This window comes from Anopheles moucheti, chromosome 2 (genome assembly GCF_943734755.1).
Source record: "Anopheles moucheti chromosome 2, idAnoMoucSN_F20_07, whole genome shotgun sequence".
NCBI classification, from domain to species: domain Eukaryota; kingdom Metazoa; phylum Arthropoda; class Insecta; order Diptera; family Culicidae; genus Anopheles; species Anopheles moucheti.
This window is the reverse complement of record NC_069140.1, coordinates 47,724,587-47,748,689: the sequence shown is the minus strand read 5'-3', so window position 1 is coordinate 47,748,689 and position 24,103 is coordinate 47,724,587. Positions and strand designations below refer to the sequence as shown.

At 46.3% G+C, this 24,103-nt stretch overlaps 3 protein-coding genes across 3 annotated transcripts; all 3 read right to left on the bottom strand.

The window, feature by feature from the left end:
• Window positions 1-1,073: 1,073 nt before the first annotated feature.
• LOC128298166 (zinc metalloproteinase-disintegrin-like jararhagin) lies at window positions 1,074-9,358 on the bottom strand. The gene is made up of 4 exons (XM_053033907.1): window positions 9,223-9,358; window positions 3,591-3,903; window positions 3,333-3,522; window positions 1,074-2,900 (listed from the first exon to the last, which is right to left on the bottom strand). Exons 1-4 carry the CDS (start codon window positions 9,356-9,358, stop codon window positions 1,074-1,076), a joined length of 2,466 nt encoding a protein of 821 aa, XP_052889867.1.
• A 4,701-nt stretch (window positions 9,359-14,059) lies between these two features.
• Window positions 14,060-16,878, bottom strand: LOC128303423 (TAR DNA-binding protein 43-like). The gene has a single exon (XM_053040369.1). The coding sequence runs from the start codon at window positions 16,499-16,501 to the stop codon at window positions 14,828-14,830; it is 1,674 nt and encodes a 557-aa protein (XP_052896329.1). The 5' UTR covers window positions 16,502-16,878; the 3' UTR covers window positions 14,060-14,827.
• A 582-nt stretch (window positions 16,879-17,460) lies between these two features.
• LOC128305577 (zinc metalloproteinase-disintegrin-like MTP8) lies at window positions 17,461-22,148 on the bottom strand. Its single transcript, XM_053043092.1, has 2 exons — window positions 21,956-22,148; window positions 17,461-20,804 (listed from the first exon to the last, which is right to left on the bottom strand). The coding sequence occupies exons 1-2, from the start codon at window positions 22,146-22,148 to the stop codon at window positions 17,737-17,739; spliced, it is 3,261 nt and encodes a 1,086-aa protein (XP_052899052.1). The 3' UTR covers window positions 17,461-17,736.
• Between the last annotated feature and the right edge of the window lie 1,955 nt (window positions 22,149-24,103).

Sequence of the window (24,103 nt, the reverse complement as noted above, 5' to 3'; positions counted from 1 at the left end):
GTGCCTTTGCCCATAGTGAAGTGGCATGCTTAAAGCGAGATAGAGCGCACGGTAGAACGAAAGAGAGCAGTTTATGATTGAGCCGTGTACACACGTCGTCAGTTCGCCAGCGATAGTTTTGACCATTTGGAATTATTATTTTATTTATGCAATTCACTTGCATTTTCTTTTGTAATCGATATGCATATTATAGTTCAGATATTACCAAAACAGGGACAAACAATTCCATTATTTATTTTCACAGGAAGTTAACAAAAAATCAAATTATAAAAGAAAGAAATGATATCAACGTGAAAATTACTCAATGTACTTTTCCATTCGCCGGACTATGGGCAAAATGTCAAAATATGAAACGTTTAATTTAGCAGCGTTACAGGGCGTTATTGATTATGTTTTTGTTAAATACGTTAACTAAATACGCTTAATTAAATACGTTAACAAATTTAAATAAATTGTTTTTTTTTATATGTTTAGTTCCTGTGATCGTATCGTTTGAGTAAATGTAAATCCATCAACCTGTGATTAATTGCCGGTGACCTGTTTTTTTAAGTTTTATTCCAGTATTATCACACAATACCGCACAGTTATCAATATTGTGCAAGGATTCCAACCCGGCCACTAAGGTCATGTATCCTTTAGGGTACGATGAAATCACGAAAATTTAGTGAATCGCAGTGCAAAACTTACGTACTTTTTAGAGCCATAAAAATGAACAATGAAGAACGCTGCTACTAGTTAAATTACTAAAATGATGTTATACTGTGAGCGATATTATTTGGAAGTTCTTAGCTCCAAAGTCCGGTTTACTGGGATCTTACGATGAGCAACCCAGTGAAATCATCTCTAACGCCATTCTCAACAAAGATTAAAGACATACAAACGCAAAGAAGTGTGGCTCTTTTGTACAAACTTCAGCATTACCTATCAGATATGACTAGAAAAAGTGGGTGAGTTTTTATTGCCTTTAATACCTTACATGAAAAACTTATGCTTAAAAACGGGACGAAGACATTTATAAGAGAGTGACGATTATTGTTCGTTGGTGATTTCGTTTGAGCAAACGGAAAGTCTCGCTAGAATGGTCTCTGTCGATGAATCGGGACGGCTGGTGGCTGTGGTGCGTGGCGGTGAGTGCCTGGTACGATCCGGTACTCGATCGTTAGTGGTGGTCCGTGTGTACCTTCCAGTGGGCGAGCCACTGTTAACACTCTAACTCCAGGTCCGTCCGGTTCTGTCTGCCAGGAGGTTCCGGCAATCGTTCGATACTGCTGATCGTCACTGATGTCACGTGTAGACGAGTGGTACTTTGGAAGCGATATGTCCCGGGCTGCAATTGGTGTCGCTGCCTTGATCGGTTCACGAAGGCTTGTACCACGAACCTTGCAACCACCCCAATGTCCACGTCCCCATTGCGATACGATTCCACCGCGTAAACTACGGACATAGGCTGCAGCCGATATCAACAGAGCAAACAACACCAGTGTGAAAGCAGCATAGGTTAGCAGATCATTGATAGTTCCTGTTTCGGTAGAGGCTGGTCCACTGTCGAGCGATCCTCCTACACCGGAATGCTCACAGTAAGGTGGATCATATCCCACCTGGCAATGGCAATGTCCCTCACTGTTACACACACCACGCCCAAAGCAACCGTGCGTACACGTCTTTCCGCCGAGGCCCCACGCGTTCAAACGCTCCACACTTTCACACCGCTGTTTGTAACACATCCTTCCATCACCACACGGTGCCCCGTCCGGTACGAATGCTGGATGTCGCCCCAGTCCATCGCCCAGATCCACGTACGCCGAGCGACACAGGACGTGCCGCATTGTCTCATTGCCCTTCTGCACGCTGTATCGCGAATCTCCATTATATTCGCCCAGCTCCAGTATCTCGTCCGGTTTGTGATGGTGACAGAACAGTAATCCGCACATCACATCCGGTGTAGCACACTTCCGGAAGCTTTCTGCCGGCCGTCCCTGGTAACCGCAGTTGGCGTACTTTGTGCCCTTTGCATTTGCCTCGTAACACGCCTCGCTGGCCGCATATCCCGAAGGTCCCCACAGCGCACGACACTGATCCGTCCGTGTTCGACAGCGTCCTTCGATGCAATGAGCTTCACCGTCAGCGCACGGTTCCGTATTACGTCGATGCACATCTGCTGGACAAAACTCCGACCGTCCCGTACAGTATTCGGGCAAGTCACACTCCCCCTGCGCATGCCGACATGGAGCAGCAGGTTCACGCAACTGGCACGTCTCTAGATCACAGCACTCACCCGTCGCACACTGTGCCCCTTCCCGTAACCGACATGTCCTTGCATCACAGCAATTATTCTCACACGCCTCTTCTAGTCCACAGTCGCACTCCTCGCCCGGTTCAACGAACCCATTGCCGCAGCTCTCGAACGCCAGACGGGTCGGACGGTTCGATAGACAGTGGTGCAACCCCCGTCCGAACGCCGTGGTCAACTGTTCGAGACTACAGTTGCTCCAGTGCTGCAGCTTAAGTCCCGTCACGGTGCGTGTCATGATGCACTTCTCGTCGGGACAGGCACAACTACCATCCTCATCGTGCTCCATCGTGAAGCTGTGACCCATCTCGTGGGCCAGTGTGCTCGCTTGTACGTTCACGTTATCTGTGTGGATACGCACGATCGCACCCGAGCTGCGATCCGAACACATGCCGCCTACTTTAGCCTTTCCGATCACATTATCCTTAAACTCGATCGCTGTCAGAAGCTGAGCGTGATCGTGCGGGTGATCGTGCAGCAGCGTGGTGGATCGGTATCCAAGGAAATTGTTTAGCGTTTCGTCTGCCCTTGTAGACACGGTGATACGGTCCCCGTCCTTCCAAACCACAACGTCCGTGAGGGCGATGAAAATGTTGAGGGGATTGTACAGCTGAAACGAAAGTAATTTTAGGATGTTTATAGTTATACATTTTTAGTAGGCGCTATCGGAGAGATTGCTAATTAGGCGAGATTAGGTTTTGAATCTTAAAGCAATGTAAAAAGATCTCTAGATCTAAGAACATCTTTAACGTAGATCCTCTTGAATCTTAAAGAATTACTGAGGCTAGATCTACGAACATCTTTAACGTAGATCCTCTTGAATCCTCAAGAATTACTGAGGCTAAAGGGGAGGAATCCCGCATCACGATTTTGGGGTGATGAGAACATCCATGGTATTGGATCTAGGACCCTGAACGGGCAGTATGTGGATCTAATTAGGTCTCATGATAAGAGTTCCCCAAAGATGGAACTCCAGTGATGGTGAGCACATGATAAGGTACTCTGTTTCGCTCAGTTCGTTTTTGCGATATTCTATACATACCATGTTGATATGGTTAACGAGTTGGGCGCAATACTGGTACACTCTCCAGGTGTCCTGGTCCAGCTTGCGAAACAGTGAATTATCCACGACGAGCACTAACTCCACGTAGTTCGAGTGTGCATTTGCCTGGTATGGTCCTTTGAGGGTGCTGAGATAATTCCGTTTCGCACGTTGCCGGTGGTCCATCAGTCTGTGGTCGGAAAATCGATCATCATTAATTGGTCAGCTTTGTGTTATCACACCTCTAAAAAGGATTACCGTTGAATAAAGTGAACTCCGGCGGTGGTATCGTACTCGATACGGAACGTTCCTTCCGGTAGGCGTACTGTCCCCCGGATGCGACCATCGCAGCTGATAAGCTCGGTGGTTGGTTGACCGTCGTGTCTGGTCCGGGTTTGCGTTCCTCCTCGGTAATGCTGACAGTCACCAGTCGCCCGACCCTGACTCTGGATAAGCGGTAACACGGTGACCTTGCCAGAATGATTGTAGGTCAGTGTGACCGTGTCCTGGTTATGCGATGGTACCATCAGGGGATAAATAGGATTAGGGATGCCGTCGTCGGCGTTGCCAGCTGCGAGAAGGCGAGAAAGTGGAAAGGCGAATTAAAACAACGCGCGAAGAAAGCATTTAAGTTTAATTGCAGTTGTTTAAGAATGTAATAAAGCGATTATTAGGAGCACATGTGTGTGTTGGCAAACGAGCGCAACACAGGACTAAACTTGCATACATGGAACGTGCACATTTACATCGTCCGCATACAGTGAATATTCAATTCACTTTCGTGTAGGAGAGGTTTTAAGCGGGGAAAGATAAATATAACATTAGCATAACAGTTTCTTAGCACCGAATACAAATGTTATTAAACAAGTTTTTCTGCGATGGTTCAATACATGAACATTTTAAAACTATTAAATCGGGTCAGTTAAACTGACCTAGTCATTTTAGATGTTTGAGCAATTGATTAAACTATTGCTGGTAGCTCAAAAGTTTGTAACTAAATCGACCAGAAAACTTTTGTTCGTTGCATTCTAGTGGGAATGGATACAGCAGCATACCTTACTGACACAGTTCGCCGCAATGTGCGTGACTAACCGAAACTTTCCCGGTGCAATTGTCACATTTGGGAATGGAACTGACAAAAGCGAGACACGGTGTATCATTTGCCCGATAAAGCGAAGAGACTTAAGCCCCAGCAAAAGGAAAAGCTCAAAGCCCCACAAACAGCTCGTCTGCTGGTCTCTTTGTTCGCTCCAGTCCGTTCGCATTCGGCGGTTACTTTCTGCAGATGAGCTTGACTCTTGGAAACAGCTTGCATTTATTTTCTAACCCGCGTGGCCCGCAAGCTGCTCTCCTGCCATCCATCCATGCCGTTGGTTTATATTTTATTGCAGTTTGGTGATTGCGAATGCAAGCAATGCACTCCACACGGCACGCGTAGTGAATTTGTTCTCGTGATGAGATGAGACCGGTGAGAAGAAGCATATTTCTCACTTGTGAAGTGAGAAGGGAGCACAAGTGGGTGAGATCACTTCGAGTTTGCAGCTTCTCAGTAACTCACAGTACCAAAACGCAGGTCTCCATCATAGCTGTGTTTAACGTAATTAAATTACACAAAAAGATTAAGCGAAAGACAACAAATGACGGAAAGTAATGTAACCAAATCGCTCTCTAGCACAGATTTTATTTCCAAACCGTTGCTGTTTCGATTCATAATGCTTTTGCATCGGCGATTGCCACGTTTTTTTTTTGCATCGCATTATGTGGAACACAACGTTTTATGAATGCATTTCAATTGATTTGAGTACATCAGTGGTAGTGATTTGCGGTACAACGTGAAACAACGAGATGGGTTTGTCTGTTAGACTGTGCTACATTTCGGTTGCAGTTAAGATCAGTTTTATTGCAGCGATGATGATGATGATGATGGCGCGCGAATTTTGCTAACACGTGCATTAATGCCAGAGAGCAATCGATAGATGATTTAAAGTACTGTGTGTAAAGTTCATATACTTTTGTCCATTTTATAGCACGCTTGTTGCTTGCCCTAAGCTCAGAATGCTTTCGAATCTGTAAGAATGTTTTTTAAGTTGTTTGATAATTTTACGTTTAGGTTAATTTTAAGTTTAGGTGCCGACATACGAGCTCAATTCGTTCCGAAACCTTGCTCGCGTGTCAAATCGCACTTTTCTCAAAACTAATTTTCTCATTGAAATTCATTTAAATATGATTAATCGGTTTCAGCTCCAAAAAACAAGCACTTAGTTGTGAATTGTTTTGGAATATAAATGACGTGTAAAGTCTTTCTAATTTTTATTAAAATAATTTCACTTTAATTAAATTTAAACTAAGTTTATTAAATTAATTATTAATTAAATTAAGTATATAATTAATTTTATTTTAAACGAAACACGCACGCTCGGTTCAATACTTCATATACAAAGAATGTGTGTGTATGTAAGAGAAAGAGAGAGATAGATAGAGAGAGAGAGAGAGAGAGAGAGAGAGAGAGAGAGATAAATGAATCTCTAAAGATTTCTGATTTAACGTAAAATCATTGTTGAAATTCTGCAATACAGAGTTTCTCAACTCTCGATCTTTGATCTTAAAAGATTCATGAGTCTTGCATGAATGATGGAACTCCATGATGCAGACTCATCCAGTATCATGAAACAGAATTAAATTCTTGCAATCTGGTTATAAGATCTACAAAAAACAACATCACTGTTCTAAATATAATCTACTACACAGAAAGTTGTGATCAAATCTCACCTGGATCGGCGGGCGTCTCATAGCAAGCACTGATCTTTTCCGGTTATGTGGTAAAAATTAATCCAATAAATTATGATATGACTACCATATGGTGTAAACGAACCAGAGAGTGTCCATAGAGATCCACCTATTACTACAAACCCTGAAAGATTCAACCTGCCTGGACCAGTAACGCCCATGATGCCACGGAAAGGTTACCGAACAAAAGTATTGCACATCAACAAATTGTGAAACTGACAACCGCGCCTCCACGCGGTGGTGCATGGAGCAACATAAGTTTTTCTTCATTTTCGTGGCCTGACAAAAATCTATGTCTAATCTCACTGGCGCGTTCCTCTCTGTTTGCTACTAAACGCCGCGTTGACTCATTACATTTCGACGACTAGACGGCCGCCGGTGCGGCACGTGCTTTTCCATCGTTTCTCCCATTCCTTGCGGTACACAGCTTACGTGCGCACACGTGCTATGAAACCAATTCAAAACCAGACCACCCACACACGCCGCGGACGCCACGGCGATGAAGCGGTGCTGGTAAAAACAAAAGAAAAAACAGATCGTCCCTAGACAAAGTTGATCGTAAAGCATTCGCAGCAATACAGGGCGGCGGGAGCTTTGATTGTAGCGAAGTTAGTGTTTGCATTATCAATATTGTTATTATCCTTTCTGCTGCGTTGTGCTCGCCAGGATGGCAAGCGAAAGCGGAGAGAAACGAAAACACTTCTTTCGGTTGAGTTCCTTTCGAAGTCAATAAGTTCGAGCGAATGAATTTGTTTGGTTGTTTTGGGGGGAGGCAAAATGGGCGTGCTGTCGTGTCTCGTATCCCTTTTCCCAAGGGGCGGTCGACGAAGAGCACGATGAGGTGAGGTGGTTTTGGTGTAGAGGGTAAGGGATAAAAAAAAACAAATTACTAAAAAACATCCCTACGGTCGAAATGAATGGCCGGGCGTACACAGCTGGGGAGAGTCTGTGCTGCCATTTCGGAGTAGCTTTACGTTCCAGCCAGATGGCTGAAGGTTCTTACCGTGAGCCCAGTTTCGGTAGGTCCGGTGTTGACATTCTTTTGTATGTGCGCTCAAAAATGTGTCAATAGCAGCACCAGCCGGGTCCAGCAAAGTTTGGCTGGTGTTGATGAAATCCGTTCCGTTCTGGTACTCCCCGTGCGGGGACGAAAAGTGTTGCAGCGGAGTTTTTTGGTAATCGTTTCCAATATAGCTCATTCCCATCCCGGTGCGGACCAGGTCTGCGAAACATCAGCTGGCCACTTTAGAAACTGATCGATGCTCGTACGTACTTGAGATACGCAGCTGAAGATGGTTTTAATTTTAGCCCTGTAGCGCGCTTGTTGTTCAGCGACAAACGCTCGATGCACCGGGCATGATCTCGGTGGCACGCGATGCAAGGGGCGTCAGAATGTAAAATGTCTGTATGTGTGCTTCCCGGTTATTACTCATCGGGAAGGCCTATATCAGGGCGACGTGAGTCTATGAAACATCGCTACCGGAAACGGGTTACCCGCCAAAGCGGAAGTGCTGCCATGATCGACTTCATTAGCATACCAGTATGAAGTTTGAAACAACAACAAGAAACGATTCACAACGAATGGTACTGGATGGATGAGCAATTACACTGTTACAGTCGACAGGATAAAGATCGTTCTTCCAATCGTTTGTTTAACAGACAAAGGGTTCGGTTAAGAAGTGACGATTTTTTGTAATGGTTTTACACAAAGAAAATTGAGGGGGTGGCCACATGCTGGTGGCCAGGAAAACAGGTGATTTTTGGGATAAAGATAAATGTATTGCAAAAATAGAATACATATGTTTGTTCTGCTGTTCTCCGCCAGACAGCTTTGGCCATTACACCGTGTACATTATAGTGAACATCATTGTAATTTACATTTTTTCCTCGAACATCAGATACATTTCCTGCCATCGTACGTAGGATTTTAATATTCGATTGCAAAAACTTACAAATTAACAATATTTCGAAATAAAACCAGGTTGTGGGATACAACAAAAGACATTAAAACATGCACCAAAGTGCCATTCTGAAGACAAAGAATTACGGTTACTTGCGACACTAAACTGAATAGAATTATAGAAATAAACTTTCTTCAAATCGGACCATTCATTCTAGGCTTCGGTCAACTTTGAAAACATTGGTCCGAGATATTTTACGTTTTTCTTTTTGAACCCATTTTCAGGAGTGTTTTTCGCCCGGTAACTTTGGAGACAGATGGAGTGTCGAATGAAATTTACAATAAGCAACAGACTGCAAATATGTTTTTACGTTAAGGAACTTTTTTTAAACATATAGCTTATGTTGCCACTTTACAGTGTTTCTCAACCCACATTAAAAACTTTCACCATTGATCTAAACATCGTCGCTAGTAATATTATCACGTTAACATTGCAACCGCATGTTAACATTGAAATTGACGGTGTTGAGACAGTTTTAAATTTGGGTTGAGAAACACTGTACAATAATTCTTTGATTTTGTCCTATTTAAAAGAAATTATCTGAGTTGAATCTGATGAGGATACAAATTATCGTACTTATTTTTTTGTATTGCAGACAATAAAATCTGGGCTAATCCCGGTGGTATAGATGGTAGAGGTCTCGGTCTTTGCACGACAGGACCGATCCAAAATCCCATTCGGACAAATCCTTCGTACGCAGACAGAATATTCAGCTACAGGTACGTATAGTCAAAGTTGTACTGCTCGTAAGAAGACATTAAGAAAATTCCCGTACAACTGACTAATCAATCTTTAGTCCTCCAAATCATACACATCAAACGATGCTGCAGCTCATAATGAGCGATGCAGGCGGTTTAGCGTAATCAGTGTCCGGTCCATGTCGTATAGCAAAGTTCCTTATCACTAGCCGGAAACGAAGTGACATAGAAAACAACAAGCACATGACGACATAATGTCGTCCCTGGTTTTATTCTCCCACCATCAGCGCGGTATGCTGAACGGTTCTAATGAATTCTAAAGGGGTTTCCTAACTACATAAACAAATCTGGCTGAAATGGCAACAATACGATAAAGGATGACGATAAAGCTGCCCCTGCAGAAGGACAGAATGGACAAACAAATAACTCACTCACTTAACTCACCCTTTTCTAACGGCAAGTGCCGATTGGTACCATCACCGTTCCGATGGTGTTGTTGTGTTTTATGATTTTTTAATCCTTCCAGCGGTGCTATCACTAGCAGGAGCGCTACTAATACTATCGATAACAACGACTCCATCCTATTCTCCCACCACCGAGCCGATTGATGGATGGATGATGGGTGGTCGTCGATGGCGAGAAATATCACAGCAAAATCACGCGGCTTTCGCTTCGTTTGGCAGTGGCGTTTCGGTCAACAAAAAAATTATACTATATCGGTGCTAAGGTCGCATTAAACGGATTCGCTCGACCAGCCAAGATCTCGGGCATCACTTTCGATTTGACCATGGGACTAGGGCCGGCCCCATTTCCCACGCGGGCAGGTGTTGGTACCCCGTCCGACGGTTGCTTACTCACACTGTACGGGATGCTATAGGGCGGTCGCGTGCACAAACTAACCCACTTTGACCAGCGGAGTCTTTTACCGGCTCGAGTGTTCAACCGCCGAAAACGTGCGCTCCTTCCTGGGCGTATTCACCGTGTTTCTTTTAATAAACTGGCGCTGCACAATTTTCCCGCGAAACGCGCAAAGATTCACCGCTTCGCATTGCTTCCTTCCCGGCGGCCGGATGGAGAAGATAGCGTCTTGGCTACTTAAATTTATTTTCAAACACTAACCAAGAGACGGTGTATTCACCTTGCATGTGTAATACAACCGCGGCGCTCGGAATGGCCCACGCAAAAAATCACCTTTCGGTGTTAATAATCCGACTAGACGGTGAGCGAACGAAAGTGTTCTAGCGCGGCGTCCGGTCACAACACGACTGAGAACAAGCACGGGACACAGCGTGCCGCGGATATATTGGACGGTATACTTAATGCCAGTCGAGCACCGCGACGCGCTGTGGGTGCTTCGTGCCTTTTGTGCAATCTTGCGCAAGCAACAGGATCGGGCTTCTCGTCGTCGCGTACTCTGGTGCACGAACACATTCTTGGAAGCGGTCGCGCGACTGCTTCGGGCCCCCCGGCACAGCTGGCCAACATGTGAATGGTCGGATAGCCGACTGTTTGATGGCCGTTGGAGGAAGATGCAATGCACTGGTTACAAGTGCTGGAGATAAAAAAAAAACGTTGTAAAACAAACGCGCAAAGATCATACGCGATGTTGGTCCCTTGGTGTGCTGCTAGCCGTAAATATGGTTTGCGGCTACGCGTTGTGCGAATGTTCACTCGTAAAGGATGTGTGTTGTGTGTGTGTGTGTGTTTGGAGGTAATGCAAACGGCGTGTGAATGAACGTGAAGAGATATGCTCGTCACACAATCTCAAAACCCCCCTCCCGTGTTTCCCACAAACGGCCACCCAGCCGAACGAGCCATATGACTGCCGTGCACATGTTGGGCAGCATTTTTTTTTTTGCTCGTGATTTTTCGTCTAAACATCACACATCGACTGCCTTCTGCTGTGCTACCATACCGGGGCATCCATGTCATCCCAAACATGGGCGAAAGAATCCAGCGCCGGATGTCGAAGCTGGCTACATCTGCGCTGGAAGGCACACCCCTGGCTGTATCGATGCCATTCAGCCTTTCAGCAGGAGGTCGACGATCATGGGGGATCTTTACTGTGAGTGATCCGCGGACCGGAGGGTATTCCGTTCGCGGAGTGTGTCGCTCAGTATCGCTCTTGCACAATTATCAAACGTAAGGTGCCTGAGAGCACTTGTTGGAAAAGAGTTTTAGCATTGGTCAATAAAATGAGTCATTCTACAGTGCGTAACATAACAATATAACTCATTGTACTCATACTCATTTTGAGAATAAAAGAAAACATTGAAGAGTAAAATAAAAATGAAATTTTGTGATGTCACACAGAATAGAAAAAACACGAATGTGTGCACGTTTTAAACACATTCTTACATATTGTGTTTGCTTAGTTGAAAATTACTCCTAGTACCATAACGTTATAAGAAACATTGCAAAAAAGGGTGTTTGATGCGTATAATTATTTTCAAATAGCAATACAGACCGTTCTACTTGTTTTATGCATATTTTAAAAAAACATATTTTAAAGTACATTAAAATTAAAAACTATTATAGTGCATCTTGAATGAGTGAAGCAACCGCAAAAGGCAAAAGTACCAACGCCAATTTCGTTTATGGTGATTTTTGTTTGTTCAAACCAGACAAACGTTGATCATTGTGATTGATCATGATCATTATGGTAGGTGTAGGTTCAGAAATTACTAAAGATGAGATATTATCGCACACAAGCAAAGTGTATACCTGTTTTATAACTCTTACTGCTCTTACTTTCAACTACAAACACAAGTCGCTTCTAAGCTCTTTTCTATTAAAACACGTTGTAATGAGTCATGAGTTTCCTCGTCACTGTTAATCATTACTAACTTCCAGTACGCACGACTGATGGTTAGTTATCAGCAACCATTTACTTTGTTGTATTCAATGGAAGAATTGAAGGAGATAATAACTAAAACAAATTGTCAGAATTCAAAATTTATTGATTCTTGGTAGCGCTGTCCCACTTCCAGACAATAGTCTGCAAAGACACGATTTAACGACAAGAACGCCATTGAAGGACAAGAACCTTCGTCTCATTTTCTGGGTGGTCTCTTCAAATCTTTGAGGAAATGAATGATTAATGTTGAATTACAAACAAACATAAATCCAATCATCAAAACATGTTGCATCTCTTTGGCCACCTTTAGGCGACATCCATCACACGGGGACAACAAAGAGAGTCCGCATAGCAATTGATCGAGTATTGGCGATGTATCCCAATTTGAATTGCCAATACTCGGCACGCTTTTAATGCACAGCAAAACTACTTCACTCGCGGGTACATTAACTAACTGCGGCAGTAAAAAAAAACTAAAGCTCACCCAGCTTTACCAACGACGGCTACTTGCAAAAGTCAATAAACTTGTCTGGACCCCCTGTCCCCACCCAAGTCTTACTTTGCCGGCCAAGGAAAGAGTCAAGTAGCGCGAAACTACTTCACGGATTCCTTAAAATGCATGAACTTCGCCGGGTGCAGCTGGGTTGTCTGCACGCGGGAGGACTCTTTCTAACGTGTTGCGAAGAAAGACTTCCCCGTGCTAAGGAAGTGCGGTGCAGAAGATGCCATCAATCGCGAAACCCCCAACTAACACATCGGCGTACCCGTCGACGTCACACGTCGCTTTCTGTCTACACTGGGCCGGTTGTTGGCTTGCTAACCTTGACTGCAATGGTGGCTACGTACCTGCGCGCGTGTATCCTGTCCGTTGTCCCGATGCGAGATGTGTGTCTGCATGCAACCGCGGCTGTCGATTGCGGGGTGGTTCTTTGTTCGAATTTCCGGACTGCATGAGCAGAAGGAACCGCTCCCTGCTCTGTATGCGTGTATGTGGACGGGTGTGCACGGTTTGGGGCATCCTTTTTCGGGTCTCTGTCAAGAGTTCAATGCTACCAGAAACCGCCATGTGCGCAATACGTCGGCCAGCTTCGGGTTGGGGTAGGTCAGTTCGTTCTTTGTCCCACTGAAACTACCGACCCGCTTGGGCTGTCGGTAGCTCATTCGCAAAAGGAGAAGCAGCAATCAACGTGCACACACACACACCACGATGATGAAACCGGAAGTTTCCACAGGATGCGCGATGAATGGATTATAGCATTTTCGGATAATAGCAATTCGGTCGGTTTCGGTGTCGTAAAGTGGCCGTTATTATCCTTTTTTTGTGAGACGAGTGAGCTAAACGACCGCAACACAATGATACTTTTTGCTTGCCCAAGCAAGGCGAATGAACTGGTGATCATTGTGATCAGGTTCAGGTTCGGTTAGGTAAGAAGGTAAAAGGAACTGTTGCACGTTAAGGTCCTTTGCACCATTGAACGTAGTCGCTTTTGTGTCTAGCAAATTGGAACAAAGATTAATATAGAACATGACCTTGTTGATTTACGAGTCGGATCAATTGATGAATTAGCTGAATTTGACCCTCTGCAATCGTAATGTAAATATCAAACCTTGCAGTCTATCTTGGAATATTCGAAAATAAGGAACAACGACTCGGAAGACTCTTAAAAAAACACTCATTTAGTACAACGCTATCATTGGGCTCGAATTTACTATAGTTGTTGAGACCGGTACCTGGTTCGGAAGATTCGTTTCACAGTTAATTTTAACTTTATTAACTCTGTACTTCATTTAGTTAATATTGTATTTTATTAAACCGTTGATGACAGATTTTGTGTTTTACATTCAATGAAGTATTTTTTGATCATTCTTTCATTTCCCAAAAATAAAAACGTACGTTGTGTAAAGCCTAATGATGTATGCAACATTACCAAGTCGAAAGGATTCGCTTTAGTCGAAACGGAAACGATGATTCCCCTGGATGTAACCACACAACACCAGTGTGGTGGTTTGTGGTGTGATGAAGTAGGTTCATACAGTTAATTATATTGCTGTTTAGTTGATTCTTGTCAGTTTTGGTACTGTAAGATCTCCTCTGATCTCGATCTTATCTTTGTATTGCAGTCTACGTTTAGAGTTGGCTTTAGCGACACGGGAGTAGGCTCCAATGTCGCTCCATTCGGTCTGTTGCAATACAATACGCATAATCTAGTGCTGGACGTTGGAGTAACCAAAAGTTACACTACTAAACAAACTAAACCACGAACAAATATCATGGGATCAAAACATTCACACACACTCAAACACACACACGCACACAGACAGACACGCACATGAAGGTATTGTCGTGTTAGCGAGTAAAAATCAAAATGTTCTGCACTTTTTATTGCATCAATGCATAATATTTTGAAACCCGAGGAGATACTCACGGATACGTCGGCATCGGTTTTGTTTTTTTTTTTGTTTAATCGGAAGGTATGCCATTCAAGCATAGCCCGTTTTGCCACCGGCAGTTCGAACCTCTTTAGATTATGGTGCGTGTCCTGTTATTTTAAATGTTGCCTGTTTGTCACCTTCTTTAGCCTTCTTCAGTGCGTACACAGCAAGCCTACTATAATTTAAGACGACGGTAGCTAAGTTTGAATAGCGATCTGAATGCTCGCACATTCCAAAGAACGAACCAATCGTTTGGCAAATATAAAACTAAAGTAAATTTACTTTCAAAACGCTTACAAACACACACGCGCTCGAGGGAAGTTGCACACTACTGCCACACATCCTCATCATGCACACTCTATTCTATTCACGCTTATTTTCACGTAGCACACATTCATCATCGACTCGACTCACATCCTTTATGTTCACACCCACCCCCATCACGACTCTCGCGTGCGTTCCTTCTTTCGCTCGCTCGCTCGCTCGCTCGCTCGCTCGCTCGCTCGCTCTCTCTCTCTCTCTCTCTCTCTCTCTCTCTCTCTCTCTCTCTCTCTCTCGCTCGCTTGTTCGCTCTTTCAACCCCACCAGCATCTTTAGCAATCTTCGTTCCACCTTATCATCTAGTCGGCTGCCGGATGTTCCGGGAGATCGAAAACCGGGGGCGAGTTTGCAGGTCAGGATCGCCGGTACTATGATACTTTTCTTGTAATAGTTAAACTAAGACTGTCGAGGGAGTTTCTGTGGCTCCCCAGTGGTGTTTCACTGACGGTTCGGGTCTACCCGTCCAGCCGGTCCACCAGCGCCTGGTGCTCCATTGCCGGTACCGTTCCAGGGCAGGTACTCCTGCTCGGACGCACCCGGCCCTGGACCGGCCGCACCACCCGGTCCTCCCGGTGGTCCACCCGCGGGGCCACCCGGTACATTCGCGTTCGCCTGACCGGGAGCTCCTGGTCCGCCGGGCCCACCGGGTCCACCCGCTCCCTGGGCCGTATTGTGCATCTGGTTACCGATTAAGCTCCACTGGCTTAATGCGGCCGCTATTATTGCAGGGTTGATTGGCATCTGGTAGAGATTCATATTGCCCGCCGCTGGTCCACCGTGGGCGCCAATCACACCCGCTCCATTGTTGCCTGGACCACCAGGAGCGGATCCACCGGCACCACCACTACCGCTCAGATGGTTTCCCATCCCCGCATGGTGTCCGCTGTGTAGACCTCCACCTACGGCTCCACCCCGCTGCTGCCCGTTCGGCCCGCTCGAGTTGATTCCGAGTGCCTGTAGGTTCGGCATCGATTCAATGTTGCTATTGTTTTGCCTGTTCTGCGCCGTGTACTCGTTGTAATTCCAGATAGGCTGTTGGCTACCACCGCTTCCCGATTGCAGATTGTTGTACCCACCGGGTCCGCCACCCTCACTACCTCCTCCGCTGCCATGATGATAGTTGTTGTTCGGTGCCGGTACATGTGGTCCAACGGCATGACCGCCTCCACCACCCCGGTGATACTCGTTACCGCCGCTACCACCCCCGACGCCACCACCGCCGCGGCCACGCTCATCGTAGTTGGAAAAATTTCCTCCCATCTGGCCCTTGCCGTGGTGTCGACCGTGTTCCGGCCGGGGCGAAGCCGTTGACACATACACCGAGGTGCCCTTGATCAGATGATCCTCGCCGCACAGGCTCTGCGCAACGTGCGGGTCGATGAACGTGACGAACGCGAACGCCCGGAAGGGCTTGGGTATGAACACGTCCGTCACCTCTCCGTATTTGCTGAAGTAGTCGCGGATATCGTCTGAGTTGATGTCCTCTGTCAGGCGCCCTAAAAATATCTTGCTCGGCATCTGGTGCTGCGTCTGATCTTTGCTACTAGGCACCTTCACGTCACACCAGCGACTGTCGATCAGGTGCCGCTTCGACAGTGCCTTCATCTGGCTCTCGAACCGCGCGAACCGGATAAACCCGTATCCCTTCGATTGGCCAGTCTTGGAGTCTTTCTTAATCTGCACCACCAGCAGATCACCGAACGTCTCGAAATACTCGCGCAGACTCTCCTCGGTCGTCTTCCACGGCAAACCGAGCACGATCAAATCCGTCGTCGTGCGGTTCCGACTTTCGATCCGCTTCGTCTTCGGTGTCGAGTTTTCCAGCTTGTCGTCGCTCTTGCGTTTGTTTTCCTTCGGAAACACACATATGTACACATGGTTACCCCAGCCGGAATCGGGCGAGAACGGGTGCAGCTTGTTGTCGCTCAGTCGCACACCCCGTATCGCTTTATTATCCGGATTACGGTACTTCAGACCGCACGCACCATAGAACTGGGCCTGTAAAGTCGATAGCAGTAGCGTACCGTCTTCTTCCAGCGGTATCTCCACGGCCTCGTCGCCTTCCTCCTCCACGACCAGCACCGTACCGTTATAACCCATATCTACAGCCATCGCCGCTCGCTGGTCGTCTTTGCAAGTAAGAGTTGCCACTCAAATTCAATGTTTCCCACGATATGCAATCGGGAGCATACTACTGTAGCTAGGGCCAATGCAAATAGTTCGCACGTAATGCGGACCGGTCAATTTTCTTCGACAATCTATTATGCGCTGCGGGAAGACCAGGGCTACCTTCACCCCAACACTTCGTTCTCGTTTGCTCACGCACTTCCGTTCGTTCGCTCATTCGCTCGTCCACTCTCTCGATCACTCTACGCTCTCGTTCGCAATCAGTTCAGATCATTCAATCTATAAAAGTATTCTATAATATAGGCTTTTAAACACGAAAAATTCCTACCGTTGTTTATTAATACCAATTTTTAGCAGAGAAGATGAAAACAACAGCCATGACAGCACAGTCGTTACTCGCTTTGACAGCAGTGCGTTACTGTGCGTAACGTTACGTGATGTCAGCTGACAACCGAGAATTTCGAAGCATTCGCCAAACTCAAATCGGCCGTTTGCTACAATTTTTGTTTTCAAAAAACTGTTTTAAAATCAAATTTTACTTTCTCATATTTTTTTTTGAAATAGCCAAGCTTTATGTGTTTAAAATTATATTCTTTTTTTTTGAGATAAAACCCACTTCAATTAAATAAAAAATATCCAAAATGTGTCCGAAACGTGCGTGTTCAAAATTAAAACAGGTAAAATAGGTTATCTCCTTAGTTTGGTACTTAAAGTCACGTTTCAAAAGTTTGTCGTTAGGGTAGGATAGAAAATCGTTGAACGTAGTCAAAAAATCGTTTCGTACTTATGCCATTTTTCAGCATTTGTTAATAAATGGAACCAGAAATACCAACCTTCATAGTTTTCCGTTACTTGCTCAATATAATAAAAAGAATGAAAAAATCTGATTTAACTGACTAGACAAACAATTTCGTTTTTATTCGCTATTGCATGATAATCGTCTTACAATTACTACCAATCTTACATTCTAAAAATTGCTTTCTTTGTAGGACAGTCTAACAATGTCTAGGGACGGATGAACTGTTTGCCAAAAGCTGGCAATAAATATGCAGTCTATGTTTGATTGACATCTATTATATTAAATAATTGCTAAAATACCATTACTTCTACAAGCACGATAGTCATTCAAAAACAGAAAATACAACTTGCAATACTGCTCCAATATTGGATATGGTTCGGTACAGGCGCACGTGCGCGACGTGCCCCGCGTGATAAGCTCGCTATCTTTTCACACCAATTTCCGTGAGATTCAATTTTGCCTTCAGCGCAGCCACATTGGTCCCGGCGGACACTTTTCCGGGAAGTTGGACGCCGGATGTTTTATCGCCACTGTTGACTGTTTTTGTCTTGGAAGCAGTGCTTCCGCTTCCGTTCGATGGTGTTGCCGGAAGAAAACGTGCCGGCGTACCCGGTGCCACTCGAGGTAATGGTCGTGGAATTGCGATCGGTTTGGGAGTGGAAGGTTTTTGCATTGCACGTGAAGATGGCGGCTCTTCTTCGTCCACATCCGGCAACCGTTCGATCGTGTCAAAGTCGCTGATCGTGTATTGGCGCGGTAGCTTTGGTAGTTGTCTTGCCGACGGTCTTTCATCGCTCTTAGAACGGTGGCTTTGGAAGGTGTGCTTTCGATCCGTTTGCTTCAGCTCATGTAGCACCGAACCGAACACTTTCCCCTGTGGGGCGGCATCTATCGGTTCCGTTGCACCCGCATGGCTCGGTTTATGCGTTTCCGCTGTCACGAGCGGATGTTCGGAGGATGCGGAACTTTCCACACTGTACGAACGCTCCTGCATGAGCCGCATGCGGAAGGCTTCGTGCGTGTCGACAACGCTCGGTTTGTGCAGAAACGGCGAATCGATCAGCATATTCTCCATCGTCACCTTGCCATCCTTGCCGAGGTTCACTTTAATAAAACACTGCGATTGTTTCGGTTCTGGGATGGGTGGCGGAGGTGGTATCGTTGGCCGTCGCAGGTCATTAGCAACTTTTCCTTGCCCATCGGTCGCGGTCGGTGGTGGTACAACAGCGGTCGGTGAGACGGGCTTCACGACAATGTGACCGTACTTCCGCTCACGAAAGCGTTTCAACACAACGCGCAGCTTCGCCATCACCACCTTTCGTTTGACAATTAGCAAGATGAGACTGGACATTATCAAGATAAACAAAATGACCAGGGCCGGCACAAAGACCTTCAAAATGAGATCGTGCACGTTCGAGGACCGTCCCGCCGGTCCGCTATCAATCGATCCTCCATTTCCGGGACCGTCACAAAATGGTGGTGCATAGCCCGGATGGCAATGGCAGTGGCCCTCGCTGTTGCACACTCCATTCCCGTTGCAGTTCCCGGGACATTCGTCGCCAATGTCTTGCTCCTCCTGCAGGCGACTTATTGCGACACACTGCTGCTGGAAACACATCTGCCCGGTACCGCACTTGGTACCATCGGGTACGAGACCCGGATTTACCACGTCCAGTCCAAGATCCACAATCACCGCATTGCAGATTGTCGTCCGAACCGTACCCCGCGGACCGTAGTGTTGAAATTTGGTGGCAGTTCGCTTCGCGTACGCCTCTATACCGTACTCTAGCTTCTCGCTTTGATGCGTACAGTGTAACAAACCGCACCTCTGGTCATGGGCTGCACAGGGTTCGTACCTATCCGTGGCCAGATCGTTACCACAGTTCCCGAAAAGGGTTCCGTTCACGTTAGCCGCATAGCAAACCTCCAGCCCCGAACTTGCCGAAGGTCCCCACAGGCGGCGACATTGCGAGTCGCGAGTATGGCACTCACCCCGGTAGCAGTAAGCTTCTCCCTTCCGGCAAGGACTCGTATCCCGGAGATACACATCCTTCGGACACAGCTCGCTCTGCCCATCGCAGTACTCCGGCAGATCGCACTCGCCGCGCGCTTTGCGACAAACGCTTCCGGCCTGTTTCGGCTGGCAAGTGTCTAGATCACAGCAGGTGCCCGTTGCACAGGTGGCGTTCGCTCGCAGCTGACACGTCCGAGCGTCACAGCAGCTATTATCACAACTATCTCGTCGGCCGCAGTCACACTGTTCACCCGGCTCCAGCAGACCATTCCCACAGACCGCTCGCACCAGCAGCCGGGACGGTTTATTCTTCAGACAGGCCCCCAGTCCACGCTTGAGCGACTCGTGCAAATCATCCACACTGCAACTACTCCAACGGTTCGGTATGTCGGCGGAGTCGCGCAACTTCGCCTCCATGATGCAGGGTCCGGTCCCGGGACAGCGAGACCCACCGCACTCCTCCGAATCATGGTCGATGTTGAAGTTGTGGCCCAGCTCGTGCGCGATCGTGGCCGCCAGCGGTGCTACGGCAAAGTTCTCCACCACCGCGATGCCACCCGATCCGGCCGCGCTACACATGGAACCGAGTTCCGCCTTACCGATGACGCCGTCCGGAAAGCGCACCGCCGTTAGCAGATGTGCATTATCGTTCGGGATCTGGCGAAGCAGCTGCTGATTGCGGTAGGCCAGGAAGCTGGTAAGCGTTTGCTTCGAATCGATCGAGATGACGATGTTGTCACGCGTGTTCCAAAGCACCACTCCTACCAGCAGGATGTACACGTTCAGCGGGCGATACAGCTCGTTCAACACGTTCACCACCGACAGACAGTGCTGGTGGACGCGCTGCACGTTCGAGCTGAACTTCAAAAACAACGTGCGATCGACGACCAGCACCAGCTCGATGTACAGCGAATCGGCATCCTCCCGATAGCCGGTGGAAAAGGCTGTTTTGTTGCTAACGGCATCACTGCCGGCAGCTTCCAACTCGCGCTCCCCGTCCAGGATGTCGCGCCGGAAGCGCCTCCGATACAGAAGGTGCGTATTGTTGTGATACTCGATGAGGTAGGTTTCGTTTCGCTCGTAGATCACACCCTCGATCGCACCGTTGCAGGTCGATATGGCAACACGCGAACCGGGTCGCTCCCGTACGGTTCCTTCGTAATGGCACAGCTCTACCGCCTGCCGATCAAGCCGCTCGACAATGTCGTTCCCCTCGGGCGACTGGTGCACAAAGGTGTACTCGTCCGGTAGCATGTTTTCGTTCAGCGCCAGATCGAGCGTCATGGTTTCGCCCCGCATGCCGTACTGTATGGTCAGTCGCTCGCGATGAGGTCCTCGTCTATTTGGCCGCCGCTCCGAATTGTCCTGCCAGTCATCGTCGTCCAGCGATGATGAACGCAGGGCTCGTTTCGTGCGGGGACAGTGCAATGTTGGGAAAATCCTATCGTGCAGCACAAAGTTTTCGTTCATTCGTCCTGATTATGGAAATGAAAAATGAAATGGACAAGAAAACCCCATTAGATTACGTGGAAATGTGCACAGAGACGTGGAACGATTATTCATGTATATGTTTGGGGGATTTTCCCAACGGTTGATCGATTTTCGCTAATGGTACGCCATGCAACAGGTCTGAGCCCCCGAAGAGAGCCAAGGCTCGGCTTTAACTTGACCCGTCCAGTAGTGCGGGGTCGAACCTCGACATTCATTTTACGCGCCACTAACCTGTACGGTGTGGCACAGTGGCGAACATCATCAATGCCATCTGCTCACCACGTGTAAATCGTACTCATTGCGCGCGCAAGAGAGTGCTCCACGCGGACGGACGCTTGTACCGTGGCCCACTCGATGGTGCACGCTGTGGTGGAATCTTTGGTGCGAACGGAAACGAATACGTGAGAATATGAATGAATCACATTCGTTGGAGACGGCGCACGAAAAACAGCCCCGTGCTGCTACAAACAGTCAATGCACTTGCCGGAGAGTGAGTGAGAGATGCCGCGAGAACAAAGCTAAGCATTTTCGCTACAGGCGCCTTAGAGGGGGTGTGTATAAATAATCGAACGGAAGCACCCAAGACGCATGCCGTCTCGTGAGCGAACGATGAACGTGGTCACCAAGTGCCAAAGGGAAATGCCTAGAGAAAACCGGAATCTTTGGTGAATCATGCACAGCGTGTGGTGTTGGCGTATGATACATCACTGGAGGCACAACCCCATGTGTGAAGCGGTTGCGAAAAAGAGGAGACTGGGTGTCTGTATTTTTTAGAGTAGATTTGAATGTGCTGACTGTTAATGTGTTTCCTTTCTTCTCGGAATATCGTCTGAGTGTGCATTGCGTAAACGTATACAAAAAATCTCACAATCGGTTGCCTTTCAATGCAGTGCCAAATAAAAAAAACACGCACATGTGATGGAACGACCTTAGACGAAGCGTCAAAGTAAAGATCTTTAATGAAGATCACCTACATAAAAAAGAACCTCCGGAATATGACCGGAACCATTCATTTCAACGATTTACCATCAAAACGGTGTTCGCAGCTGAACGACTTTTACAACGGCGGAAACTTCAAATGAAGTGCTCAAGGAGGAAATTGAAAGTGAGTTGACAAACGCGTTGCCTTCCTTACCTTCCGTAGCGAGATGATCGCCTGACATCTCCAATCGACGCAGATCTAAGGCACTACGTTTATCTATCACAGCTGCCACTATCACAGTATGGCACACCAGTACCAGGAGGTCAGTGAGTAACGTGCGAGGAATTCCGCTCTTGAGATATCCTCTCGGTCGGACATTCACTCCGGTGTACCTCGGCCGCCACATGGTTGTTGAGTGGGTTTCAAGTGGTCTTCCTACCAAGCTTGCTTGCAGTTCCTGCAATCTACACCGGCAACCAACAACCGTTAACGGTGCACCATACCTTTGTGAAGAATCTGTTTTTTTTTTGTTTGTTTTGTCGGTGCCGCTTCCAAATGTCACTCAAAACTCACGTACCGATGCTGGGCGGTTAGCTAACGTAAACGGCCACTTCCCGAGCAAATGTTGTTGTACCACTCCGAGCAAAAAAAAATGCACAACTTCACTACGACGGAATGAGGAACATGTGTTGTTGCTTTTGAAATCGGTCTTGCCTTATGGTTTTTTTTTTCGTTTCCGCGATTGTGGTCCCAAAATTCCAATTCACTTCACAAACTTCACCTCACTTGCTGTGTGCAGCATGAAACATTTGAACGTTAACACACATTTGTTACACTGCAGGAAGGCCTAGCAAACACGCGGAATCAACAGTAAACCATGCAAGTCCGAGAAAAAAAAGGACTCCAATTGATAATCGTGAATTTAACGCAGGTCAAGCGATAGGCGGACGACGTATGATTGAAGCGTTGAGTTTACTGGTTTTTTTTGTTGTTAACAAATCACCACGTTTCGGAGGAAAACTTTAACGGTTGTTGGCTGTCTTTCCGTACGTGACCACGGCCGAAATGTTTATCACTACCAGGAGCCACCAGTTGGGAACCGCAAATTCATACCGACGCGTCCTGCGCGCTGGACGTTCAAATTGTTTCTGTGACGAGTAACTTCATCGTTGGCCGGAGTCATTGAAAACGGCAGAGCGCACGTTTCAACTCCAGCCGTTTGGTTCGAACGCTAACCGCGAGTTCGGCACACAGTGGGACAGAACAACTGTGTAGTGGAGTTTATTTAACATATTTATTGAAAAGTTAAATTTTGGTTGAAAGTTTTCGTTGTTTTTGTTTTTAGTTCGATATTAGCTTTTAAATTGAAAAATATATTTATTACATTCGGTAATTTTATCCCATTTTTTAATTATATTTTAGTAAGAATTACTTTAGTTTAAAACATAAATAAAATAACTGCCAAACTTAAATATAACATTCCATTAGAGAATACCGTCACCTTTTGCTAAGCGCTTTACGCATCAAAGATTATCAAATTTATTCTTGTATGTACCGGATTCCCATCTTTTACATGGTGCTAAATTCTCAATCACCACTTCTAAAAAACTGTAAAATATTAATAATGTTCCATTTGAAGATTTAATTCAAACTTGTAATTTATTTTAGATAACAACTTATAATAAAAAATGTGGTATTTTAATCAAAATATCATGAACTTTTTCCGGACAGTATGTAATCGTTGTGAAAAGGCAAAACAGTATTGAAAGATCTTTTTTATTGTTACTACTTACTATTGTTATCTCTAACAAGTACATAAAACAATTATTTACGTTATTAGTGTCCCGAATAGTAAACCGATTATCATAATGGCTCTGCATATGATTACATGAATTAATCCCACCAAGAACTAGATGCTCAAAATGGTGCTACATCCCATCATACGTGCTCACGGGAAAAAGTTATTTAATAAAATTTGTAACTGCCGCTCGTAAACTGCATGTCCGTCCAATATGCTACTGTGCTTGGTGGAACAGGTTTCAGCAGAGAGGAATAATAATTTGCTTGTCTAATGATTTGCGGGAAAACGTCCGGTAATGTGACGGTATTTTACCCCATCGATGGATTAACCCCACTCACACACGAATACACCTGAGCAACATTATGCTGCGGGCAGCATTAGTCATACGCGTGAGTCATGAATGTTTACGTCCGCGGAGTCGGCGATTTCAGTGACCTCTCGCGTACCGGACGCGTTTACTTTCCAGCAAACTTCCAGTCCCCCCCAAAAAAAAAGGCCCTCTCCACATGTAGGTCAATGGGACCCGGTGCATGGGTAGTATCGGTCGGTAACTGATTTGG